Genomic DNA, 21,238 nt, shown 5'->3' with positions numbered 1-21,238 from the left:
TTCTTTTACTAATAAAACTATACACATTTAGATTAAATGAGTTATTGAAAAATATTTTTCTGATTCTGAAAAAAAAACATTTTCAAACAAACCCAGCTAACCAATTGGAAGCAGGAAAGAAACAAATGCTCCATCTAAGTTCTTATTCTGGAAAGTTTTTTTAAACCCACTCCAAAAAAGTTATTCTAAAAGTTACATTCCAAAACATGATATATAAATTTCATGAATTTCAAAGAAAGAATGTTCCTTAAAAGTTTTCAGAGAAAATAATCCAAAAATCTTTAAAAAAAAGGTAAAACAGTCTTTTTGAAAGGTGCAGAAAGAGTTTTGATAGATTACATGAAGAAACACCTTTGGAAGCATTAAAGGGCATTCATTGCTCGTAGAACTGTAAAAATAATATATTTTTGCCGTGATTATATAGTTTTAAATAATTCAGCTACCATCATCTTTAGATTAATTGTATAAAATACATAAAATTATACAATTAATTTATATTAACTTGTAAAAAATTATTTAACACAAACACTCGCTAGGATAGGCTCAAAATGGCTCTAATACCATTAGACGAAGTGGACTTTAAGCCTAACTCAACCCCATAAAACCGGCTCATAAGGTTGAGGTTTGCACTCAATTATATATTATGAAATGTCCTTATCTCTAGTCGATGTGGGATCTCCAACGGTTCTTTATCTTGATTACATTCATGCTCCCAATAATCCAACCTTCTCTATCTATTTTCACAATGATTAATTATTTGCATTATGTGTGTGATTTTCACTGAAACAAGCAAAGAAGTAGTCACGAAGTAGACTATTCTTCTGTCACCCATGCAAACACCAAGTACTAGTATGCAGACTATACTGCATTGGAGTCAATAGAGGTGTTCCACGAAGCAGTTTGTTTCTTATGAAAATCATGATGTCATTAATCTATTTTTCTTGCATAACTACAGCAGAATCACCATTTCCTATGGGTGTGACATTGTAAATTTTTTTAAAACTTCTTTCCTTGAAAAGGACAGATGACAAATTTCATAACTGTATAAAAGTGGTCAAAACAGTATTATTTAACATATGAAAATGTTTTACACTTACAACCTCACATGAAGTAATATAGTACTGAGACAACACAGTTGTCACAGTCAAAACAACAAACGACCAGAGCAAGTGGCCGGTTACAATATTTACATAGGGTTGCATTACGGTTGAGACAATATATAATCAGTTCATTCACAACATTGACAGACAGAAAATTCAACAAAACAGATAATCCATGAGTTACACACAGAACTAGTTTATCATCAAAACTGATCAGATTTTGACATCAGGAGATTCAGCATAAGAGATCGAAATCAGTTCAGACCTAAATTTGTCATCTTTATCACGGATTGGTATTGCAACCCCATCTGACTTCTTGCTCTCAGACAAGTTTGAATCCAGAGTCTTTTCAGGCAGAGAGTTAGAGATAGCAATAAGAGACTCGCGTGCCACCTCTTTGGACTCCTTGGTCGATGATCTGTTATCCATATAACTATATGACTTTAATTTTTTCCTACAATTCAAAACCAAAATTCTCAGAGATCATCCAATCCGAGGGATAAGATATTTTAAATTTATGATGTCATATCAGATATTTTAAATCTCTGTTTTGAGATTAGGTGATCCTTGACTGGGCTGGTCAGACATGCTGACCGAATTTTGGTCAAACTTGATCAACCCATTCAACCTGGTAGGTTTATTTGACCTCAAACTAACCACCAGATCAGGCGTACTGTCCGAATTTTTCTACCATGTTAAAATACGAAGACCTATTAGCTGGTCGTTAACTTCATCCACCCCATTACTGCTACCATGCATGAATATGTCTTAAATAGGTCTATAGGTGTCTTCAAAGAGTAAAGAGGATTCATAAGCTTAGCAAATTAAAACATCTATGTTATTACTTATAAGGATGGGCCAATGAGAGAACTGAAGCTGTCAAACAAGATCAGCAGCACCACAAGCACGCCCAAAGGTTTGAGGTCACTTGGTGATCATGATAAAATTAACAAAAACTTCCAAAATACCAGAAAATGTTGAATTGCTTATAGTTTACTTCCATACCTGTCTTTAAATATTTCCAAAAGAATCAAAATCCACAAGATGTACAGGAAAAATTAGGAGAGAAACATCTTTTGCAAGTCCAGTATTCCAAAAGTATCCGTAATGAGTCCACTAGTATGAGTAACCAGTTAACCTCTTCAACTAATGGACATGATATCAGCCAAATTTATTTTTCTAATCTAACCTAGTGAATTCTGACATTCGACCTAACACAAAAATGCGTGTATCCTACTTAGTTCAATATCTAAAATCAAACATGGATTAGTATAAAATATCCCCTTTCTTCTATTACTCAACTTTTGGAAATTTCATAACACTGTTTGAGAAAATATGAAATTAAAATCTAATCCAATCATTTAGATTTGAATCGACAAAAATATAAACTATTTTTCTTAAGATATGAACTTAGATTTAAATGAATGTAATTATTTAAAACAGATTTTAAAAATTTCAAATACACACCCCTACACACAGTAACATATGCATCTTCGAAATCAAAAAGAGAGACAGGAAAAGGAGAATGAAAGAAAATTATCTGTCAAATACAACTATATCCAACAGCTCTCAACTTCTTCAAATTCGCACGAGAGAAAATTATCTGTCAAATACAACTATATCCAACAGCTCTCAACTTCTTCAAATTCGCACGAGCAAGAACTGATTCCAACACGCATTGTAATACTTTAATATTTAGAATTATTACAAGATTCTTATGGTACCCCTACCACTGATCATTAGGAATAGTGATCAATATTTAGTCATGTATCCCATTCAACTAAAATAAAATTATTACTTTATATGTTAATAGTTTAAGTAAATATACACATGGAAAAGTATTATACACAGCTTATTATGAAAGGCACACCAAATACAAAAAGAGAAAGAAACCTCCTAAAATTACCCATTTTAGCTTTCAGAGGCACATTATTTTTCAAATTTACTTGAAACCGTTGATATAAACTATCTTAAACCCAAAAAAAAAACCTTCGGCTGTGAATTTCTTCCACTAAGCATTGCATAGCGGTTATTTTCTTTATAGAACAAAAGAAAAGAACATGAACAATAAATGTTTTCTACTTTACATATACCTAGCACCACGTATCCACAGCATGAAATTAAAGTTATCATCAAATGTTAAACCCAATAACTAATTTATCTCAAAAACACCAAATTCAAATTACAATTAACATAGCAAATATCCAAATAATCAAACTCGTAAGTTACTTTAAAAATTTTCACAAACAATTTTTAGTTCATAAACTGAATCATCGCGAAATAATCAAAATATATTACTTTGAAATTGTCAAGAAAAATCGTCAAAAACCTTTTTCAAGATTGAATCATCACCATGAAACCCAGTCAATCTGACCGGGTGCAGTGGATTTCTGCAGCAGGTCATGAAGCCCCAAAAATCAAGGAAAGAAATCAACAATAAATGATAATTTAGCATTCATGCAAACTTTATTTCCAATCCGTTCATTATGAATCAACATAAGAGTTCTGTTGGTGTGTTTAATAATCCCCAATCGGAGAGAAAACACGAAGAGAAAAACAGAGAGCAAAACATCTATGAAAATGAGCTGAATCTAGGTATGAGCAACAAGAGAAGAATTTAGATAAGGAAAACACGAATTTTTATGGGGTCTTAACGGAAAGAAGGGTGGAACACGGTGGTATTCGTACCTTGGAAGTTAACGAGAAAAAGGAAGAAACTTGAGAGTAGATGTAGGACCCTTTGATTTCCAACAAGACGAAACTACGACTTTGTAAAAATGAATCACACGGGAGCTATTAAGATTCGGCATTTGCAATTTAAGGGACAAAATCACGCGCATTTCGGCCTTTGTCAGAATCCTGCATGTTCCAATTTTCCCCCAAAATCTAATATATATTAATAACCTAACCAATAACAAATCCATTATCTTAAACCAAAATTGTTTTATTTTTTTTACATATTTATATTGTAAATAAGTTATTTCACTAATTTAACAAACGCTATATAAATTTTATTTAATAATAAAAATTCCTTGTTTATATTTATCCATATGATTCTAGAGTATAGGATAAAATAATATTAAAATATCTATTTATTCTCTAGATTTAGAGTACCTATTTTGTTTTCAAATTTTAAAATTACTTTCTTAATCATGTAAATTTAAAATAATTGCTCATAAAATAATCTATCTAAAATCCAGGATGGAGAAAGGATACACATATACCTATCCCAACTTATCTCATCATATCTCCAATTCTTATTATAGTAATGTCCTCATAGCATAATAATTGTTGTTTAATATTTTAACAATAATAAATATACAACTTTTTAAAATTATTTTTATTTAAATAATTTCATTTGTTATAAACTATACACTTTTCTTCTAATAAGATTTTATAATAATTTTTTCATTTAATTTAAAATTTATTTTAATTTTAGTTATATTTTAATTAAATTATTTTACAAAATTAGAAACGCTGATAAGTATTAAATAATTGAAAAATACTAAATATCTGACTCATAATTCGTAGGGAGGGGGTAGTTATCAAATACTTTTTTAATATTTAATCATATTTTATTTTTTACACATAGGAACTTTAGTCATTTTCTAGACGTAACAATTTACAAACACAAACAATTCCATCACGTTACTAAAATCACTTATAAGAATTTCACTAATTTCTTTAAAATGTTTCATTCTTCTTTTGGCCTCATTCTCTCTCGAAGCCTCCTTACATGCAAGATATTTGGGTTCCATCAAAAGTGGAACAATAGAGAGTTTAATAAAAATTTAATTATTTAAAAAAATTATAATTATAATTACATAATAATATTTTTTCATTTTTAGAAATACAAATTTCATCTAAATACATCTTTTAATACCATTTAATTTATTAACTAGTTATGAATAATAATATTTTTTTTTTAGAAATACAAACTTCATCTACATACATCTTTTAATATCATTTATTAGCTAGTTATGAATCCAGTTTTTTTATCATTTATTTTACACCATATATAAATAATTTAAATTAACATTATATATTTTCTTTTTCCTAGAAATAATTTAAAAAAAATAAAAAATAAATCAAAACTTTAAAATTAGACTAAAACTTTATTTTTAATAACAAAATATTAGTTTCTTTAAAAAAATCAAAACTTTTTTCTAATTTAGTAAATTTTTTTTAAGTAAACTATTTTTTAACTCATATTTTCTTTTAACCTTTTAGGCTCTCTTAAAAAAAGTATTTTTTAAGTACTAATTTTATTATTATTCAATTTTATTGTTTCTCTAAAAATATTTGCTCTACAGCCACATGGGTTTTAGGTTATATGGATAGTTTGTTAGGTTTTTGCCTAAATACCCAACTCTATCAATAAATTAACTTCTCAACTTGAAACTTATAAATTGAAAGTTATCAACTAGTTTATCAAATAAAAACTAATTTATCAGTTAAAAGCTAAATCATTACCTATCAATTAGCTAATAAACTAGTTTTGACAAATAAATTCTATATAAGTATGTTTCATAAAACCAATAAATTAACTACTAACTTATTTACCTAACATATAAATTAGTTTGACCAATACACAAATATTTAGTAAGTCTCTCAAAGTATATTTCTTCATGAGTTTTTAGCTTATAAGCTATAAGCTACTTCGACTAGAAGCTTATTTATTTTTTATATTTTAATATTTTTATTATTATCTTTAACTTATTTTTGCCTACTAATATCTATTTTAATTTTATGGAGACAATTAATTACTAAACTACTTTTAAAATTTGTTGAACTTTTTTATGCAGTTTAAATTAAAAAGGATTTACTTATTATTATCATCTGTGTAAAAAATTATATAAACATTTATAAGAAAGGTATAATGAAAGTTAAATTGAACGTGTAGAAGTAAACAACTTAACAGAAACGTGGCATTTTGATCCTTGTACCAGAGTGGGCCCTTTGGATCAATTATTTTTTTTCTTAGTTCCTTAAAAATGAATCTGGAAGGTTTTACATTTTATATTCCTCAATAGAATATTCTGAAATAGGTATTAAACCTTGTTAAAAATATTTAATTTTTATAGTTACAAAAGGAGCATTCCAAAATAGGTTTTGCGTTATTTTAAAAGGTTATTCTGTATCCATAAATTTTATAAAATAAATAATTCAAAACAGATAAATAATAATTTTAAATTATTTATTCTGGAATTTACTCCGGATTCTTCATTTCTGAATATTTTTATTTTTATTTTCAAAATTGTATGAAAGAATTTTAAATAATATTTTTTTAAAATAAAAATTTTCATGTTAGGAATCACTATGCAACTTGATATCTCAAAACATTTCAAATAACAACAATCATTTGACATAGCATGAAAAAAAATATTATTAAAATATTAAAATAAAAATATGAAGAACTAGACCAAAACCTATATATTAAGACTATATCTATTTATAAAAAATTCTAAGAATAATATTAAAGTGTTCGTCATTCTATTATTAGAGTGCACAAAGTAATTATTAGGGCAAAAAAAAATTTCTTCGTCACCTTTATCCCGGTTTGTATTACTTGATGTAGTGTGTAAGTGGATTGACATGCTAGTGAGCTTTGTCTTTGTATATTGACATATTCGATTAGTTTTGTGTAACATCTCTAGTTACATTACCTAAAAAGCTATATAGATAATTATATATACCTATCATTATCATTATTATTAAATATTATTAGAAAATTATATCTTTTTTTAGAGATTTTATATATATAAAATAAAATAAAACATCTAAGAAAAAGGAAGACTTCATCTTTTCATAGTTCTACCACCAACAATATCATGTAACACATTATATATTTAAAAAAATAAAGCACAAACAAGAAAATATGGTTAGTTAGATATTTTTAAAACTTTCAATATAATTTTAAATTTAAATAATACAATCAGAAACATATGAATCATCACACTTCATTCATTTCAGTGTATTAAACAGCCAAGTACCTACAAATAACTTATGTTCCATACCATTCATGCCAGAGATCCACTCACATAATTCATTACCACTCATGCCATAAATCCACTGATATCATACATAGATACTTGACTATGCTTCCGAAAGAACCATGCATTGAATTTAGACTCAAAGATTTGTACTTTCCATGCTACCTTCAATGTGTTATCTCCCTACACAGCTACATGAACATATGAATTTAGTCAACTCATATGACAAGGTAAATTTGTATGATCTTCCTTGTCAATTATTTTTAAAATCGCTGGTTCAATCATATGAATCTCCTTCAACTCTCACCACCTAATAATCTTCATCTATATGATTCTAATATACCAATAGAGTTAAGATATCTCCTTTTATTAACAAATCCCTGATTCAATGCGCATCCTAACAATTTGTTGTTAATATGTATTCGTTAATTAGCCCAATATTGATAAAAGATTGGTAAAAACACAAGTAAAAAGTTTGAGGTCCCATTGGGCCAAACACATGTCTAGTGTAAAATAATGAATGTATAAACTAAGCAAAATGACTCACCAGGTGAGAAACGACATTTAGGTTGAAAATTTAGATTTTTTAATTTTTAGAATCTGTTTAAGCAAAATTAAAATCTGATAAAAAAATTGAATAAAATATGGATCAAAATAAAAATTAAATTGAAATAAATGGATTTTGAATGAATTCGATCAGTATAAAAATGGAACACTTTTGGCTTATTGGATGTTTTGCCCACCCCTACACAAGAAATCTTTAATTGTTGATGAAAAAAAGTCACACAAATCTATTACTTTTAGGTGTAATCAATATATGAGTTGTGCACCATAGTTGATTATGGAAATTATAGTACTCAATTATATGAGTCTTATATGGACTTGGTGCACTTCTTTATTGTGTTTCGGTGTGGAGTATTAGGCATTGTGAATGAGTTTGTCTATTCATTATATTATATAATAAAATAATAAATCATAAATAATAATAATAATAAAATTATAAAATAATAATAGTAACAATAAGAAAATCATTAATAATTGTTCCTGCTAGGGAGATGGGACCTAGAGAACTATTGAAGTCTTCTTCTCCTTCCTTCGGTCGGGCAGATGACTGGGTGATGAACTGGGATTCTTCTCGTCCTCCTGTTTATCCTTCGGCACTCGGGACTCGGTCGTCGGGTGAACACCGGATGGTGGGGGTACCTGCGAAGGCACTCCGACGCTCAAGTCAGTAAAGCAGGTGGTTAGCTCTCAGGTAGGTGAACAGTAATAATGACATACCTTACTCCTTGGAATGCGTGCTATTTATATTATTCTAATGGGCCTACCTTGTTGGGCCCGTTTATCGAGGTGGATACCGCTTAGGGTTGCATTACCTAATTCTTGATGATGGATTAGCTTTACTGATCTCGGTTTGAGCGTTAATCGTAATAGGGTTCGGCCATCGGCCAAATTCTCACGGTGAGGGTAGGCCATCGGCCAAATAAATGTGGTCTTCGACCATCTCAGTTAAGTCTCCAAAGGTCTCGGCCACTCGTCAGTCGGCCAAGTATGCAAAGGTCTCGGCCATTCATCAGTCGGCCAAGTATACAAAGGTCTCGGCCATTCGTCAGTCGGCCAAGTATACAAAGGTCTCGGCCACTCGTCTGTCAGCCAAGTATATAAAGGTCTAGGTCTGCCGGCCGTTCGGTCAGATTTCTGAAGATCTTGACTTATCAGTCTCTCGGTCAGGCTTGACTGGGAGTCGGGCAGGCAGGTGGGTCCCGGCCTCGATTTCTCCTATCGGACAGTCTTCCTCTTCATCTTCATCTTCTTCTTCTTCTTCTTCTTCTTCTTCTTCTTCTTCTTCTTCTTCCTCTTCCGCCGGCTCCCAGTCCGTTGGGTTGGCCGAGGGGTCGTCCCCGGTGGAAGTTGTGAGGGAGGATGATCCGGCGGTTGCGTGTGACCGGTCGGACTCTCCTCCCTCGGCCATACCGCTAATGGATTTTAGCTGGGTGGATCCTAACGTGGTTGAGAAATCTTCCACATATAGTACTGCGGAGTGCGTGGCCGAGTTCTTAGTTAAGAACCCAGTTTTGAAGCCGGGCGGCCACTCTAGTTATTTCGATGTTGTGCCTTGTGGGCCAACTGAGAGAGTGTGTATGGGACGACCGGGAGACGGTCCCCCTTTCTTTTTTATGTACACTTGTTTCTTTTCTGACCTTCACGTGTCTTTGCCTTTTGACACGTTTACGATGGGCGTTCTTCGAGCGCTCAACGTGGCGCCCACCCAGGTTCATCCTAATACCTGGGCGTCCCTTCAGGCCTTCCGCCTGTTGTGTGACGTAATGCGCCTTCATCCTTCTCCCTCTTGTTTTCTTTGTCATTATGCCTCTCACCCTGCCAAGAAGGCCTCGTGGCATTCACTGGTTGGGCGGACGGGTAGTGTTTTGTTCGACCTATTTGCCGGCTCCTACAAAAGATTTAAGGAGCGTTTCGTTAAAGTCATCATTCGGCCGGAGTTGACGGCCATATTTTTTGACGAGTCCGGTAGATCGAGGTTCCCTCTCTACTGGACTCGCAAGCCCTGCGGCTTCAAAGAATGGCCGAGGCCGACAGAGGGTGCCGATGAGATGGAAATTCTTTCGCTCTTTGACGCCCTCCCGAGGAGGCTCCCATGTCGGACGCTGGTCAAGGCTTATGCCAAGCCTGGGCGTTGGGCGGCCGTTCGGGGTATGGGTTTTTGTTTTGGTGTTTAGTCGGTCTGTTGGTTGTCATCTTTCATCGTTCGGCCTTTATTAACTTGTGCTTTCTTTTTGCAGAAATCATGGTGAACGAGCGGCCAAGTGCTGTCGGCGTGCTTGATAAGCACCGACAGAAAGCGACCGAGCGCAAGGGTCGCCGCAGCTTGGAGGTGATGCCTCTGGTTAGTGAGGTGGCGGCCCCAACCAGGGAGCGGGCTGGTCCTTCCCAGAAGTCCAAAAAGAGGCCGAGAGAGGGTAGTAATGTAGCAACTACCGTCCGGTCCCCTGGCTCGATGCCGATTCTGCCTCCTCCTCGACGAGAGGCGGCCGAGGTGGCGCAGTTCTCTCCTCGCTCCCGCCCGGGCTCATTTGGGCCGACCCCCTTCGATCTCTTGGGGCGCGACCATCAGTTCACACGAAGGGTTCGTGTGGCGCTCCCCGATGAGTCTCGAGAGTCCCTCCAAGGCGTCGCCCCGACAGAGCTCTTCAGGAGTGGCCTCGAGCTCGTGTGCCGCTCGGTGGTGCTCTTCTAGCACGGTCTCCAGGGGCAAGACCGACACGTGGAGACCGTGTCACACTTGGAGCATCAGCTCTCGGAGGCCACCCAGTCCTTGGATCAATCTTTGGCTGTTAACGCTGACCTGACAACCAAGATTGCCAAGGAGTCGGCCGATAGGGAGCTGGCTCAAAATGAGGCTGCCGAGGCCAAGCGGCAGCTTGAGGCTGAGAAGAGGAGGGCGGCTGCTGAGGTCGCCCAGTTGAAGGAGTGGGCCGACAGGAAGCTGGCCGAGTCGGCCGCTGAGGTGCTTGCCCTTCAAACTGCTAAGGCCAAAGTCGAATCTGAACTCGACGAGAATTACGACGAGGCCGAGGAGTTACTGAAGCAGTGTTTTGAAAGAGCCGTGCGTCAAGCGCACGTGCTATATGGAGGGCCGCCGGCTGCTGGGGAGTTCGACCTTGATTGTGAAGTCTATCAAGGTCGGATCATGCCGAGTGCTGAAGTGGCGGCCTTGACTGTTGGAGGGGTTGAACCGGCCGGGACCGAAGGAGGGGAGGCCGATGTTCATGGTAGGGAGGCTGGGGCCGAGGAGGGTGAGTGCATTGAGGTGCAGGATTAGGCTTATACCTTTGGCCGGGTTGTGGCTTTTTCCTTCTTTCTTTAAGCATCCTCCAAGGCCGGGGCGTGGCCTTCTTATTATGTATTTTGATGTATCGCCTAGTGATTTGATTAATATATCGTCCAGTTTCTTTCTTTATCATTTTGTATCGATAATTGACAAGTTAAACAATCGATCTCCCACTGGTTCGGGCGATCGGCCATAAACGCGATTGTGTGAATTCGAACAAGTAAAATCTGGCGGTCGGCCATTAGTTGCGAGTGTTAAACCCGAGCAAGTAAAATGTGGGCGATCGGCCATTAATTGCGAGTGTTGAACTCGAGCAAGTAAAATGTGGGCGATCGGCCAATGGTTGCGAGTTTTAAACTCGAGCAAGTAAAATGTGGGCGATCGGCCATTAATTGCGAGTGTTGAACTCGAGCAAGTAAAATGTGGGCGATCGGCCAATGGTTGCGAGTTTTAAACTCGAGCAAGTAAAATGTGGGCGATCGGCCATTAATTGCGAGTGTTAAACTCGAGCAAGTGAAATGTGGGCGATCGGCCAATGGTTGCGAGTTTTAAACTCGAGCAAGTAAAATGTGGGCGATCGGCCATTAATTGCGAGTGTTGAACTCGAGCAAGTAAAATGTGGGCGATCGGCCAATGGTTGCGAGTTTTAAACTCGAGCAAGTAAAATGTGGGCGATCGGCCATTAGTTGTGACTCTTAAACTTTGAGCGGCCAACACTTGCGATGTTAATCGAGCAAGTGGGCGATCAGTTGGCCGGCACTCGCGATGTTAATCGAGCGAGTGGACGATCGGTATGCCGGCACTTGCGATGTTAATCGAGCAAGCGGGCAGTCGGTAGGCCGGCACTTGCGATGTTAATCGAGCAAGCGGGCAGTCGGTAGGCCGGCACTGGCGATGTTAATCGAGCAAGTGGGCAGTCGGTGGGCCGGCACTTGCGATGTTAATCGAGCAAGCGGGCAGTCGGTGGGCCGGCACTCGCGATGTTAATCGAGCAAGCGGGCGGGCGGTCGGCCGGCACTCGCGATGTTAATCGAGCAAGCGGGCGGGCGGTCGGCCGGCACTCGCGATGTTAATCGAGCAAGTGGGCGGTCGGCCGGTACTCGCGATGTTAATCGAGCAAGTGGGCAGTCGGCCGGTATTCTCGGTAGAATATTTCCAACACTTTTGATGAAAACGCCTCGTTAAAACCTCCCTGATTGGGTGAGGAAAGAGTGCGTGATTTTATTGATTTTAGCTGTAATAGAATTTGAGGTGCGTGGCATTCCACGTCCTCGGTACAATTTTTCCTGAAAGCCATTCTAGGTGATAGGCTCCTCCTTGTGCGACTTCTCGGACTCGGAAAGGCCCCTCCCAGTTGGATGAGAACTTCCCTTCGTTTTTTCTTGCATCGCTGCGCATTCTCGAGACAAGATCGCCCTTCTGGAAACCTCTAAGCCGGACTTTGGTGTTGTACCGTCTGGACGCCCGGGCTTTGCAGGCAGCCTCCCGAATCTTGCTTTTGTCGCGAAGCTCGCTTACCAGGTCGAGGTTGACCGCTAGGCTTTCCTCGTTTAGGGTGAGATCGAACATCTGCCATCGTATGGTGGGCTCGGCCACCTCTACCGGGATCATGGCCTCAGTTCCGTATGTCAGGCTGTAGGGCGTTTCCTGTGTGGTAGTTTGGGGAGTGCACCTGTACGCCCAAAGTACCTCGATTAGTTCCTCGGTCCATCGTCCTTTTGCCTTGCCCAGCCGCTTCTTCAGCTCGTTGAGTATGACCTTGTTGGCGGCCTCGGCCTGCCCATTTGTTTGTGGGTGTTCTACCGAGGCCGTGATGGACTTGATGCCCAGGTCGTCATAGAAGGACTGTAGGCCTCGGTCGATGAACTGTCGGCCATTGTCAGTCACTATTGTGTGGGACGCCGAATCGGCAGACAATGCTCCTCCATACGAAGTTTTGTACATTCTTCGCTGAGATGGAGGCGAGAGGCTCGGCCTCGATCCATTTTGTGAAGTAGTCGACTCCCACCAGGAGGAATTTGGTCTGCCCTTTCCCCGGGGAGAACGGACCGATAATGTCCATCCCCCACATGGCGAACGGCCATGGGGAGATGATGCTGTGCAGTTCTTCCGGCCTGGTGTGGAGGAGGGGGCCGAATTCTTGGCATTTGGCACATTTCTTTACGTATTCGGCACAGTCGCCCTGTACGGTCGGCCAGTAGTAGCCGGCTCTCAAAACCTTGGCGGCCATAGTCCTCGCCCCGGCGTGATTTCCGCACGGTGGACGCCAATTGTTCCTGCTAGGGAGATGGGACCTAGAGAACTATTGAAGTCTTCTTCTCCTTCCTTCGGTCGGGCAGATGACTGGGTGATGAACTGGGATTCTTCTCGTCCTCCTGCTTATCCTTCGGCACTCGGGACTCGGTCGTCGGGTGAACACCGGATGGTGGGGGTACCTGCAAAGGCACTCCGACGCTCAAGTCAGTAAAGCAGGTGGTTAGCTATCAGGTAGGTGAACAGTAATAATGACATACCTTACTCCTTGGAATGCGTGCTATTTATATTATTCTAATGGGCCTACCTTGTTGGGCCCGTTTATCGAGGTGGATACCGCTTAGGGTTGCATTACCTAATTCTTGATGATGGATTAGCTTTACTGATCTCGGTTTGAGCGTTAATCGTAATAGGGTTCGGCCATCGGCCAAATTCTCACGGTGAGGGTAGGCCATCGGCCAAATAAATGTGGTCTTCGACCATCTCAGTTAAGTCTCCAAAGGTCTCGGCCACTCGTCAGTCGGCCAAGTATGCAAAGGTCTCGGCCATTCGTCAGTCGGCCAAGTATACAAAGGTCTCGGCCATTCGTCAGTCGACCAAGTATACAAAGGTCTCGGCCACTCGTCTGTCAGCCAAGTATATAAAGGTCTAGGTCTGTCGGCCGTTCGGTCAGATTTATGAAGATCTTGACTTATCAGTCTCTCGGTCAGGCTTGACTGGGAGTCGGGCAGGCAGGTGGGTCCCGGCCTCGCCCAGTACCGGTACAATAATAATATCATTATTAACAATAAAATTAATTTTCAACTATATGTTGTGTGTTTAAACTTTACATTAACTTTAAACATTTATTAAACCTTTATTAATCGTGCAGATACAATACACACACCATTTGTTAGATATGGAAGCAACGCTCAAAGGGATTCCACGCTAAATACTTTTGGAACCCTTCAGATACCGCAAAAGATATCAAAAGAGGGTATTGTGGAAATTAAGCAAGAGTTGCAGAAGATATGCAACGATCCTGTTTCGTTTCAGATATAGGGAAACGGCTATGTGAACTCGAAAAACAATGGAAGTTGGACAATCTTCTCTACTGTTGTATCCTAGAAAACTTACAAAATACATTGTAGATAAGGTTTTACGGACAATGATTATCCACGTCTTAAAAAATCTAACATTATTCGAGTTTTAAAACCTTTATTTACTACAGATACATCTAGGACTGCTATATCAAGAGTTGGTACATGTAGAGAACCCAAAACCTATTGCTTCTCTTGTAAAGACGAAGTTGTAACAAGGACGATGCAGAAAAATGCATAACAGGAGCATACTGTCATTACTGATTCCCATGCACTTGTTCTTGAGCTATGGGTTGCTACCTCTAGTTCCCGTACAAACTAAATAGTCTTCAGGTTGTGGAAAACACTAAATTGTGAGTGAGCACTTAAAGGTGATCAGTCATGGGAGCAAGATTACTCCTGCTTAATGACGAGCAAGTGGTGACATATATGTACGAGTCAAGAGTATTGATAAGTTCGAAACTGAGCCGTGAAGGAGAAAAAGGCAATGGAAGATTGTTCAAAAGAAAGAGGAAAGGATTTGAAGCCAAGGGGGTGAGGGGCAACATTGATAGACTGTCCAACCACTAAGGTTCGGAGTAAAGTTCACACAAACCAAAAAAAGAATTTACAAAATCTTCAATTTTTAATGTTGTTCGAAACCCCTTTTTTCTACTTAAAAAATAGCCTACTAAACTTTCATAAGTTTGAAAATCATTTATAGTTAATATATAAAAAATCAATTTTATACGTGATATTTAAAAAATCCACTTAAAAACTGAATTCCTCCCTCAAAACTCCCCATCCAAACACATTGTTATTTTCATATGGAGAAAATTAATTCTACAGAATTCATATGTATGGGAAAATCTATACTGTAACATTCCTCGAGAACATCTTATGCCAGAGTTCTTTTGCTTGCCCCTTAAACTAGCATCCTACATGTTCCTATTCTAGCAAGTACAAATTATGGCAAAATAGCATATTTTTTATGCCACTCTGCTAGTTTAGTGAGCAAAGAACTGCAAATAAGAAAATTAACCACGCCAGCTGTTAGACCTCTTTGCTTCAAAGGCAGCCCCATCATTGAGCATGTCATGTGCATCAGTTTCCATTCCTAGCTTTGAGAGAGCCAAAGCCTGCAGGTAGAATGCAGTTGGCCAATCAGGTATGCATACCTGTGCCTGCATGGCATCTCTTAATGCAAGTTCTGCTTGATCATTCATCAAGTAGGAGAACGCTCTCCTTGCAAACACAGTAGCAGAAGGAACAGACATCATAACCACCAACTGTTTTAATGCAAACAAATAAAGGACATTCAGAATAGGAACGTGTAGAGGCACCGCCAAAAACCTGTAAAAGATTGTGCAACAGTGAATCTACCTTAGAATAATACTCAATAGCATTTTTGAAATCCTTGTCCCTGAATGCAATATCCCCAAACTTTTTAGTGTTCAAGATATCTTGCACTTGTTGTGTCCATTCTTGGAATGAAAGCTGCAATCACATCTTTAGTTAATAGACAAAAGCAAGTACCAAAAACATTTGGCGGAAAAACTAGAGATTAACAAGTGAGATTTGCAATCTTAGTCTTTCGATGTAAAACAAACAGCTTTGTGCTGCAGAGACAGCACCTTATCCATTAATGCAATGCAACTAGAGTGCAGCCCATTCATGTCAGTAACTAATGGCGTGTTTATTTTATGTGTTTCTCAGATTCCAAGGCAATAAGCCAATAAGAATGTGGTGTACGGGCAATAAGTCAACCCAAACAGAAGAACAAGTTAAACGTGAATGATTTTTCTTTTTTCTTGTAATGATGTCGAGCAAACCCTCTCCAGCAGGAAAGTGGTCAATGAACCCAAATGTGAATGAATTAGATAACAGGAATATTAACCATGCTAACAGGTATAACACATCAGCTAAATATCCACACGTCCCAGACGGTATACAGGTTTCTCTGTAGTATCTACCTAAACCTGACTTCTTTCAGGCCAATATGTGATTTTTGACATACCTCATTTTCTGCACCTTCTTCATCTTTATAACCTGTTTTTAACAATATATCATGCACAGCAGTAAGATCCATCCTTGCACAAGCCTTTCCAAGGGGAGAAAGCATGGTTGGTAGCACTGCTGTGTTTTTAGTTAGGCCCATCAACACATGAGATGCTACCTGTGAAAAGAGGGAGGGGGATTCAACATGATGAACAAATATTTTACAAGAAAGAGAAGGGAAACCTGACAAATGAAGTTGAACACAATTGGTATGGAGATAAAAGGACAATAAATGAAAGCTGAAGCTCAACATTGAAAGCTAAAACGAAAACTGAAAACCTCTTTCTGCTTCTGAAGAGGTGTAACGGAAGTAAGAAGAAACTTAATTTCAGGTCGTTCTCTGGCCTCAAACTGAAGACATTTTGAAGCAAGCTCAACCAACTTTGTAGCATCATCGTTCGCATATTGCCCTTCTAGGGAAGAGTCCATCAACAACAAAACATTCTTCCCTCTAATCAGGTCCAAAGCCTAAAGAACGAAATCATTCCTATTAAAAAATTTCACACCCTTGCTTTTCATACACTATTCAACTTCAAATGATTTAACTACACAGCAAAAATTGGCATTTATGTACCAAGTCAAAACATCAAAGGATTTCAAATACTAATTATACAAATCATTCATTACTAATTCTATGTAAACATAAACTCAACAACCAGAAAGCAATCTTAAAATCCAGCACCATGTAGAGAGATAATAACTCTTTACCAACATATGCTCCACGCATATTTCCCCAATCCAGTATGTCATAACCAGGCAATACTCACATGAATTGATAAATTATATGATTAACATATCAAACATTAGCATATCTAAAAAAAGCAGGATAAAGAACATTCTTAAACGAATGCAGAGAGTTCAAATTGAAACATACATGGCTAGGGGGAATATGCTTGCCACTTAAAAGATCCAGAAGAACAGTTCCATAACTGTAGATCACACTCTCCGGGATTATCCTGCCTGCAGGTGTTATTGGAGTACCATATTGTCATTAATATTATTTAGCAGCAATACTTCTGATAACACAGTTCTGAAGCAATCAATGAATCCAACAAACATTTTTATTCTTTTTAGACTCTAAAGACCACATTGACAAAATAAAAAATTTGCTCTATAATTCATCGTGTATGTATATAATAAGCCCATGCCATCAAATGTGTATAGTTTGTGTCCATCCTTGTTCAGAATTCAATAAGAAACAAAAGTAAAACTACGTTCAACCATCATCAGTTATCCAGAAAAATACATGTCAGCAAATATGTACCTGTTCGCAAAAATTCAGGTGGAGTGTAAGCTAAATTAGTACTGTAGCTTTTCCCATCTCGACTATTTTTCATAAGCCCAAAACTCGACAAGCGGGGATCACCATCCTGACAGAAGTGAATAAATTAGTAACAAATTTCAATAACTAATTTAGACATGTACTAACGAACAAATGAAGTTCGTGGCATTTAGTATTCTTTGTGTGCAAGCATATGAATATAATGGCAACTAGGCATCACCCTATGATGTAGAGAAGACAACAATGAAGTATCAAAGTCAAACAACAAGCATATGGGATACATATACCAAAACAGGAAACTGCAGCAAACAGAAAATATTCCACAACACTTAAAATATGGTGACAACGTTTACAAAACAATGAGTTCATGGCGATAGGTTCATAATCACACCTCATCAAAAAGAATCCTATATGCATTCAGATCATGATATATTTTCCGGTTTTCCATGCTGCAATGATCTAGTGCCTGCGCAACATGGTACGCAACTCTTACACGCATTTCCCATGGTAATGGTTGCTTGTCCCCTGACAGAATCACAGAATTCATCAACAAAAAATTAAATAAACTAATAATCAAACTACCGTTGTCAAGTGAAACAGATATTATGAAGAACAATATTAAGAAATAAGGCAATAAAAAATATGTTACCCTTCGTACAAAGATAAAGGAATTAACATTAGATTTGTCTAGAAAGCTTGAAATTCGTCATAAATTTTTTGTTAAGATTCTGCTACGATTTGCAATGTATGCAGTTATTTAGTGACAATAGTGGAGAAGAATACCAGAACTAAAAAGGATTATTTTTCAAGCTAATTCTACTTTCGGGGTGAAGTTCTTTGCTTCTTGATGGTGTTCAGCCAATGTAGCAATGTCCCTTTCAGAGGGATTTCTTAGTTGGATATGCAGAGATGTTGGTTACATCTGCTTAACTAATCAAATGAAAATTAATTCCACATGCCAAAAATTTCTTTGGTATGTAACTACTGAATCAGATAAGATCAAAGCTACCAAAGTGCAGGTATAAAAAAAATGACTCGGCCAATTGAGTTATGCTTGGTTTGGGTGAATATGCAAGGTGGAACTTACAAAATCTAGATTTTATTGTGTTAAAATGCACCTTTCTGCAATCTAATTTTCCAAGTGTTCATTTCACTCCAACAAAACAACATAGCCTTAAAAGCATGAGAATTGTATAACTTAATGTTGGCCAACAGCTAAATAAATGTATCATTTCTGTCTCAGTTAAAGCATATTAGCACTTAGAATATGCTGTTCACGGCTCCAGCAAAGTAACACAAATGTGGTAAAAATTTAATACAGGCAGCCCTGTCTTCCAAGAAATGAAAGCAAGGACTCCCTACCAGATCTAAAGACAGTTAGTCAACAAGGAGAATGACAAGAGAGGGAAAAAGTACTATAGTTAATAAAGAGCTTTAATGACTGCTAACAAAGTTGAATGTAAAGATAAAAGAGAAGTACAATGAAAGAGATGTTTGGACAAAGTATCATTTGGCATGTACTCAGCTACCAAGAGCCTTTCATCTCCTTCAGCACAACAACCAATTAGATTCACCAGTCTCTTGTGCCTCACTTTCCCAACTCCAGCTGCCTCTGCCTGACCAATCAAAACCATTAAAAAAAGCTTGCATTGCCAGATTAAATATCATGGGGGAAAATGTTTAAAATTTAGAGAATCTAAAATTTTATCTCCCAGTCAAACCCCATAAACGCACAAGAGAATCCTAAAAAATTAACAGTGCGTTTTAAAAAAACAACTAAATATTGTCCTTTCTCCCTCAATCGGCAACCATACCGAGGGCTAATAAAAGTTGTCCATTCCACTCACCATGAACTGTTGAGCATCAGGCCAAGACAGTTTTGAGAACCGTTTCACAGCAACTAACCGATTGTTCTCAAGCTTCCCTCTGTAGACCACATTGGGGGCTTTCTCCCCACTCTCAGAAACAATGTAATCTGTGTTGAACTCATTTGTCGCCCTTCGAAGTTCACTCAGACCGTACTCTTTGAATGCTGGAACCTGAACCTCTTGATCAACATCATCCCCACCATTCCCTTCAAAATCAAAACAAAATAAAACAAACTAAAAACCCAAACTTTCTCAAACCAACACAAAAAAAAAAAACAAGAACCATCCCCATTGACCTTCAAAACTCATCAATGCAAGATTTTGACAAACCCCACAACAGCAAAAAGAGTAAACAAACATTTCCAGACAATAAAAACCAAAAGGGTGTAAAAATCCCAAAAGCAAAACTAAGAGAGAAAAGGTGAAAAGAACTAAGGGGGGACCTGGATCGGGTTTCTTTGCGTCTGGCAAGGCAGTGGGGGGGTCTTCAGGAGAGTGAAGATGAGCGGTTTTGGAGTGGAGACAACCCATGATTATGATTGTGAAATGATTAACTAATGTTGCAATGGAATAATAAGTGGGGTGTCAACATAGAAAAAAGGTTGCAAAAAGATTACAACAACTCTAGATTGACATAGGGGGCATGATGAATATAGGTTAGCAGAAGCAGAAAGAGTGACGGTTCAATGGTATGGGTTTGATATGATAAGCGGAAAATGCAGCAAGTGACTGAGTCACTGCTACTCTTTGTTGCTGCAGCGGCGGAAACACAGCAAAGAGAGAGAAAGAAAGAAAGAGATGAAAAGGCCAAAACCCAAAAGGTAAGTAAGTAAAATGAATCAGTATGAAAAAGAAGAGAGAGGGGAGAAAGGATGAAAAAGGAACAGGGAAGGTCACATGACAGTGTCTATGATGCAGCACGTGCTGTCCCAGGTGGGACTGAGAAGTAGTAAGAAGTAAGAAGTGAGAACCATTTTTCAATGGAAAAACTTCATAAATTATTATTATTATTTTACTTTTGCATTACAGAGTTAGAAAATTACAATTTACAATGTGAGATGTTAACGTAAGAGAGATGTTTTTGTGTGGAACCAGTTTGTTTGTTGTTGGTTCTTCTCCTCCATGTTTTAAGGGTAATGTTGCTATCAAAAGTGAATCACCTTTGTTTTCATTCATGTGTTTTCAACTTCAACAAACAATAATGATCAAAAGCAGTTTCAACTTATAAAGTTGTTACTTTCCCTCTTCATCCTCTGCAAACTTTATTTACCTATTCAGAATGTTCCAGTAATTTCAATCCACCAACTCTTCAAATCAACATTGTCCAAGTACTTTCACCATTGTCATTTGGGAGAGAAGTTACTGTTTTCTTAAAATCCACTTATTACCATTTTTATTTTTCTTTTAATACAAAACTAAATCACTTTGACTGTAATTTTTACTGCCACTCATGTTTTTACCCATTGGCTAAAGAATTAAAAATGCAAATATTTAATACTAATTAATATGTTTATATTATTTTTAATTAATATTTCCAAGCTATGAATTTATCCAGAAATGGCTTTATTAACATTTCCCTTGGAATAAATGCACTTGACATCATATGATTGACTCATGTGTCATTCTTCCCTTCTTTATTTAAAGTTGCTGTTTCCTGCAAAAATTTTGACACAAAATAAAGTACAGATAAGATAAATTTAACAAAAGGAAAGTACATATCAAACTAAAAAAAATTGAAACCCATAATAAAATTCAAAACCATCAATACCTAAAAAT

The 21,238-nt window shown here is 37.5% G+C and overlaps 1 protein-coding gene and 1 long non-coding RNA gene across 2 annotated transcripts; both read right to left on the bottom strand.

Moving 5' to 3' along the window:
- Positions 1-1,037: 1,037 nt before the first annotated feature.
- LOC137808167 (uncharacterized) lies at positions 1,038-3,970 on the bottom strand. Its single transcript, XR_011080676.2, has 2 exons — positions 3,789-3,970; positions 1,038-1,554 (listed from the first exon to the last, which is right to left on the bottom strand). It is a non-coding gene; the product is annotated as an uncharacterized LOC137808167 (long non-coding RNA).
- An 11,067-nt stretch (positions 3,971-15,037) lies between these two features.
- On the bottom strand, positions 15,038-20,444 carry BSK2 (BR-signaling kinase 2). Its single transcript, XM_068609141.2, has 10 exons — positions 19,906-20,444; positions 19,442-19,668; positions 19,075-19,210; positions 17,986-18,119; positions 17,577-17,682; positions 17,187-17,272; positions 16,592-16,780; positions 16,272-16,430; positions 15,638-15,751; positions 15,038-15,543 (listed from the first exon to the last, which is right to left on the bottom strand). The coding sequence occupies exons 1-10, from the start codon at positions 19,991-19,993 to the stop codon at positions 15,292-15,294; spliced, it is 1,491 nt and encodes a 496-aa protein (XP_068465242.1). The 5' UTR covers positions 19,994-20,444; the 3' UTR covers positions 15,038-15,291.
- Positions 20,445-21,238: the final 794 nt, after the last annotated feature.

The sequence above is a fragment of the Phaseolus vulgaris genome, chromosome 3, assembly GCF_051622355.1.
Source record: "Phaseolus vulgaris cultivar YP4 chromosome 3, ASM5162235v1, whole genome shotgun sequence".
In the NCBI taxonomy this organism is placed as follows: Eukaryota; Viridiplantae; Streptophyta; class Magnoliopsida; order Fabales; family Fabaceae; genus Phaseolus; species Phaseolus vulgaris.
The sequence above is the reverse complement of the archived record's forward strand: the minus strand, read 5'-3'. Positions and strand labels throughout refer to the sequence as shown.

Coding starts and splice junctions, on each gene's coding strand:
- BSK2 (XM_068609141.2), bottom strand. CDS start 19,993: ATGGGTTGTCTCCACTCCAAAACCGCTCATCTTCACTCTCCTGAAGAC. Junction 19,211..19,441: donor CTGATGCTCAACAGTTCATG/GTGAGTGGAATG, acceptor TTGATTGGTCAG/GCAGAGGCAGCTGGAGTTGG. Junction 16,781..17,186: donor AGCATATTCCCCCTAGCCAT/GTATGTTTCAAT, acceptor TTCGTTCTTTAG/GCTTTGGACCTGATTAGAGG.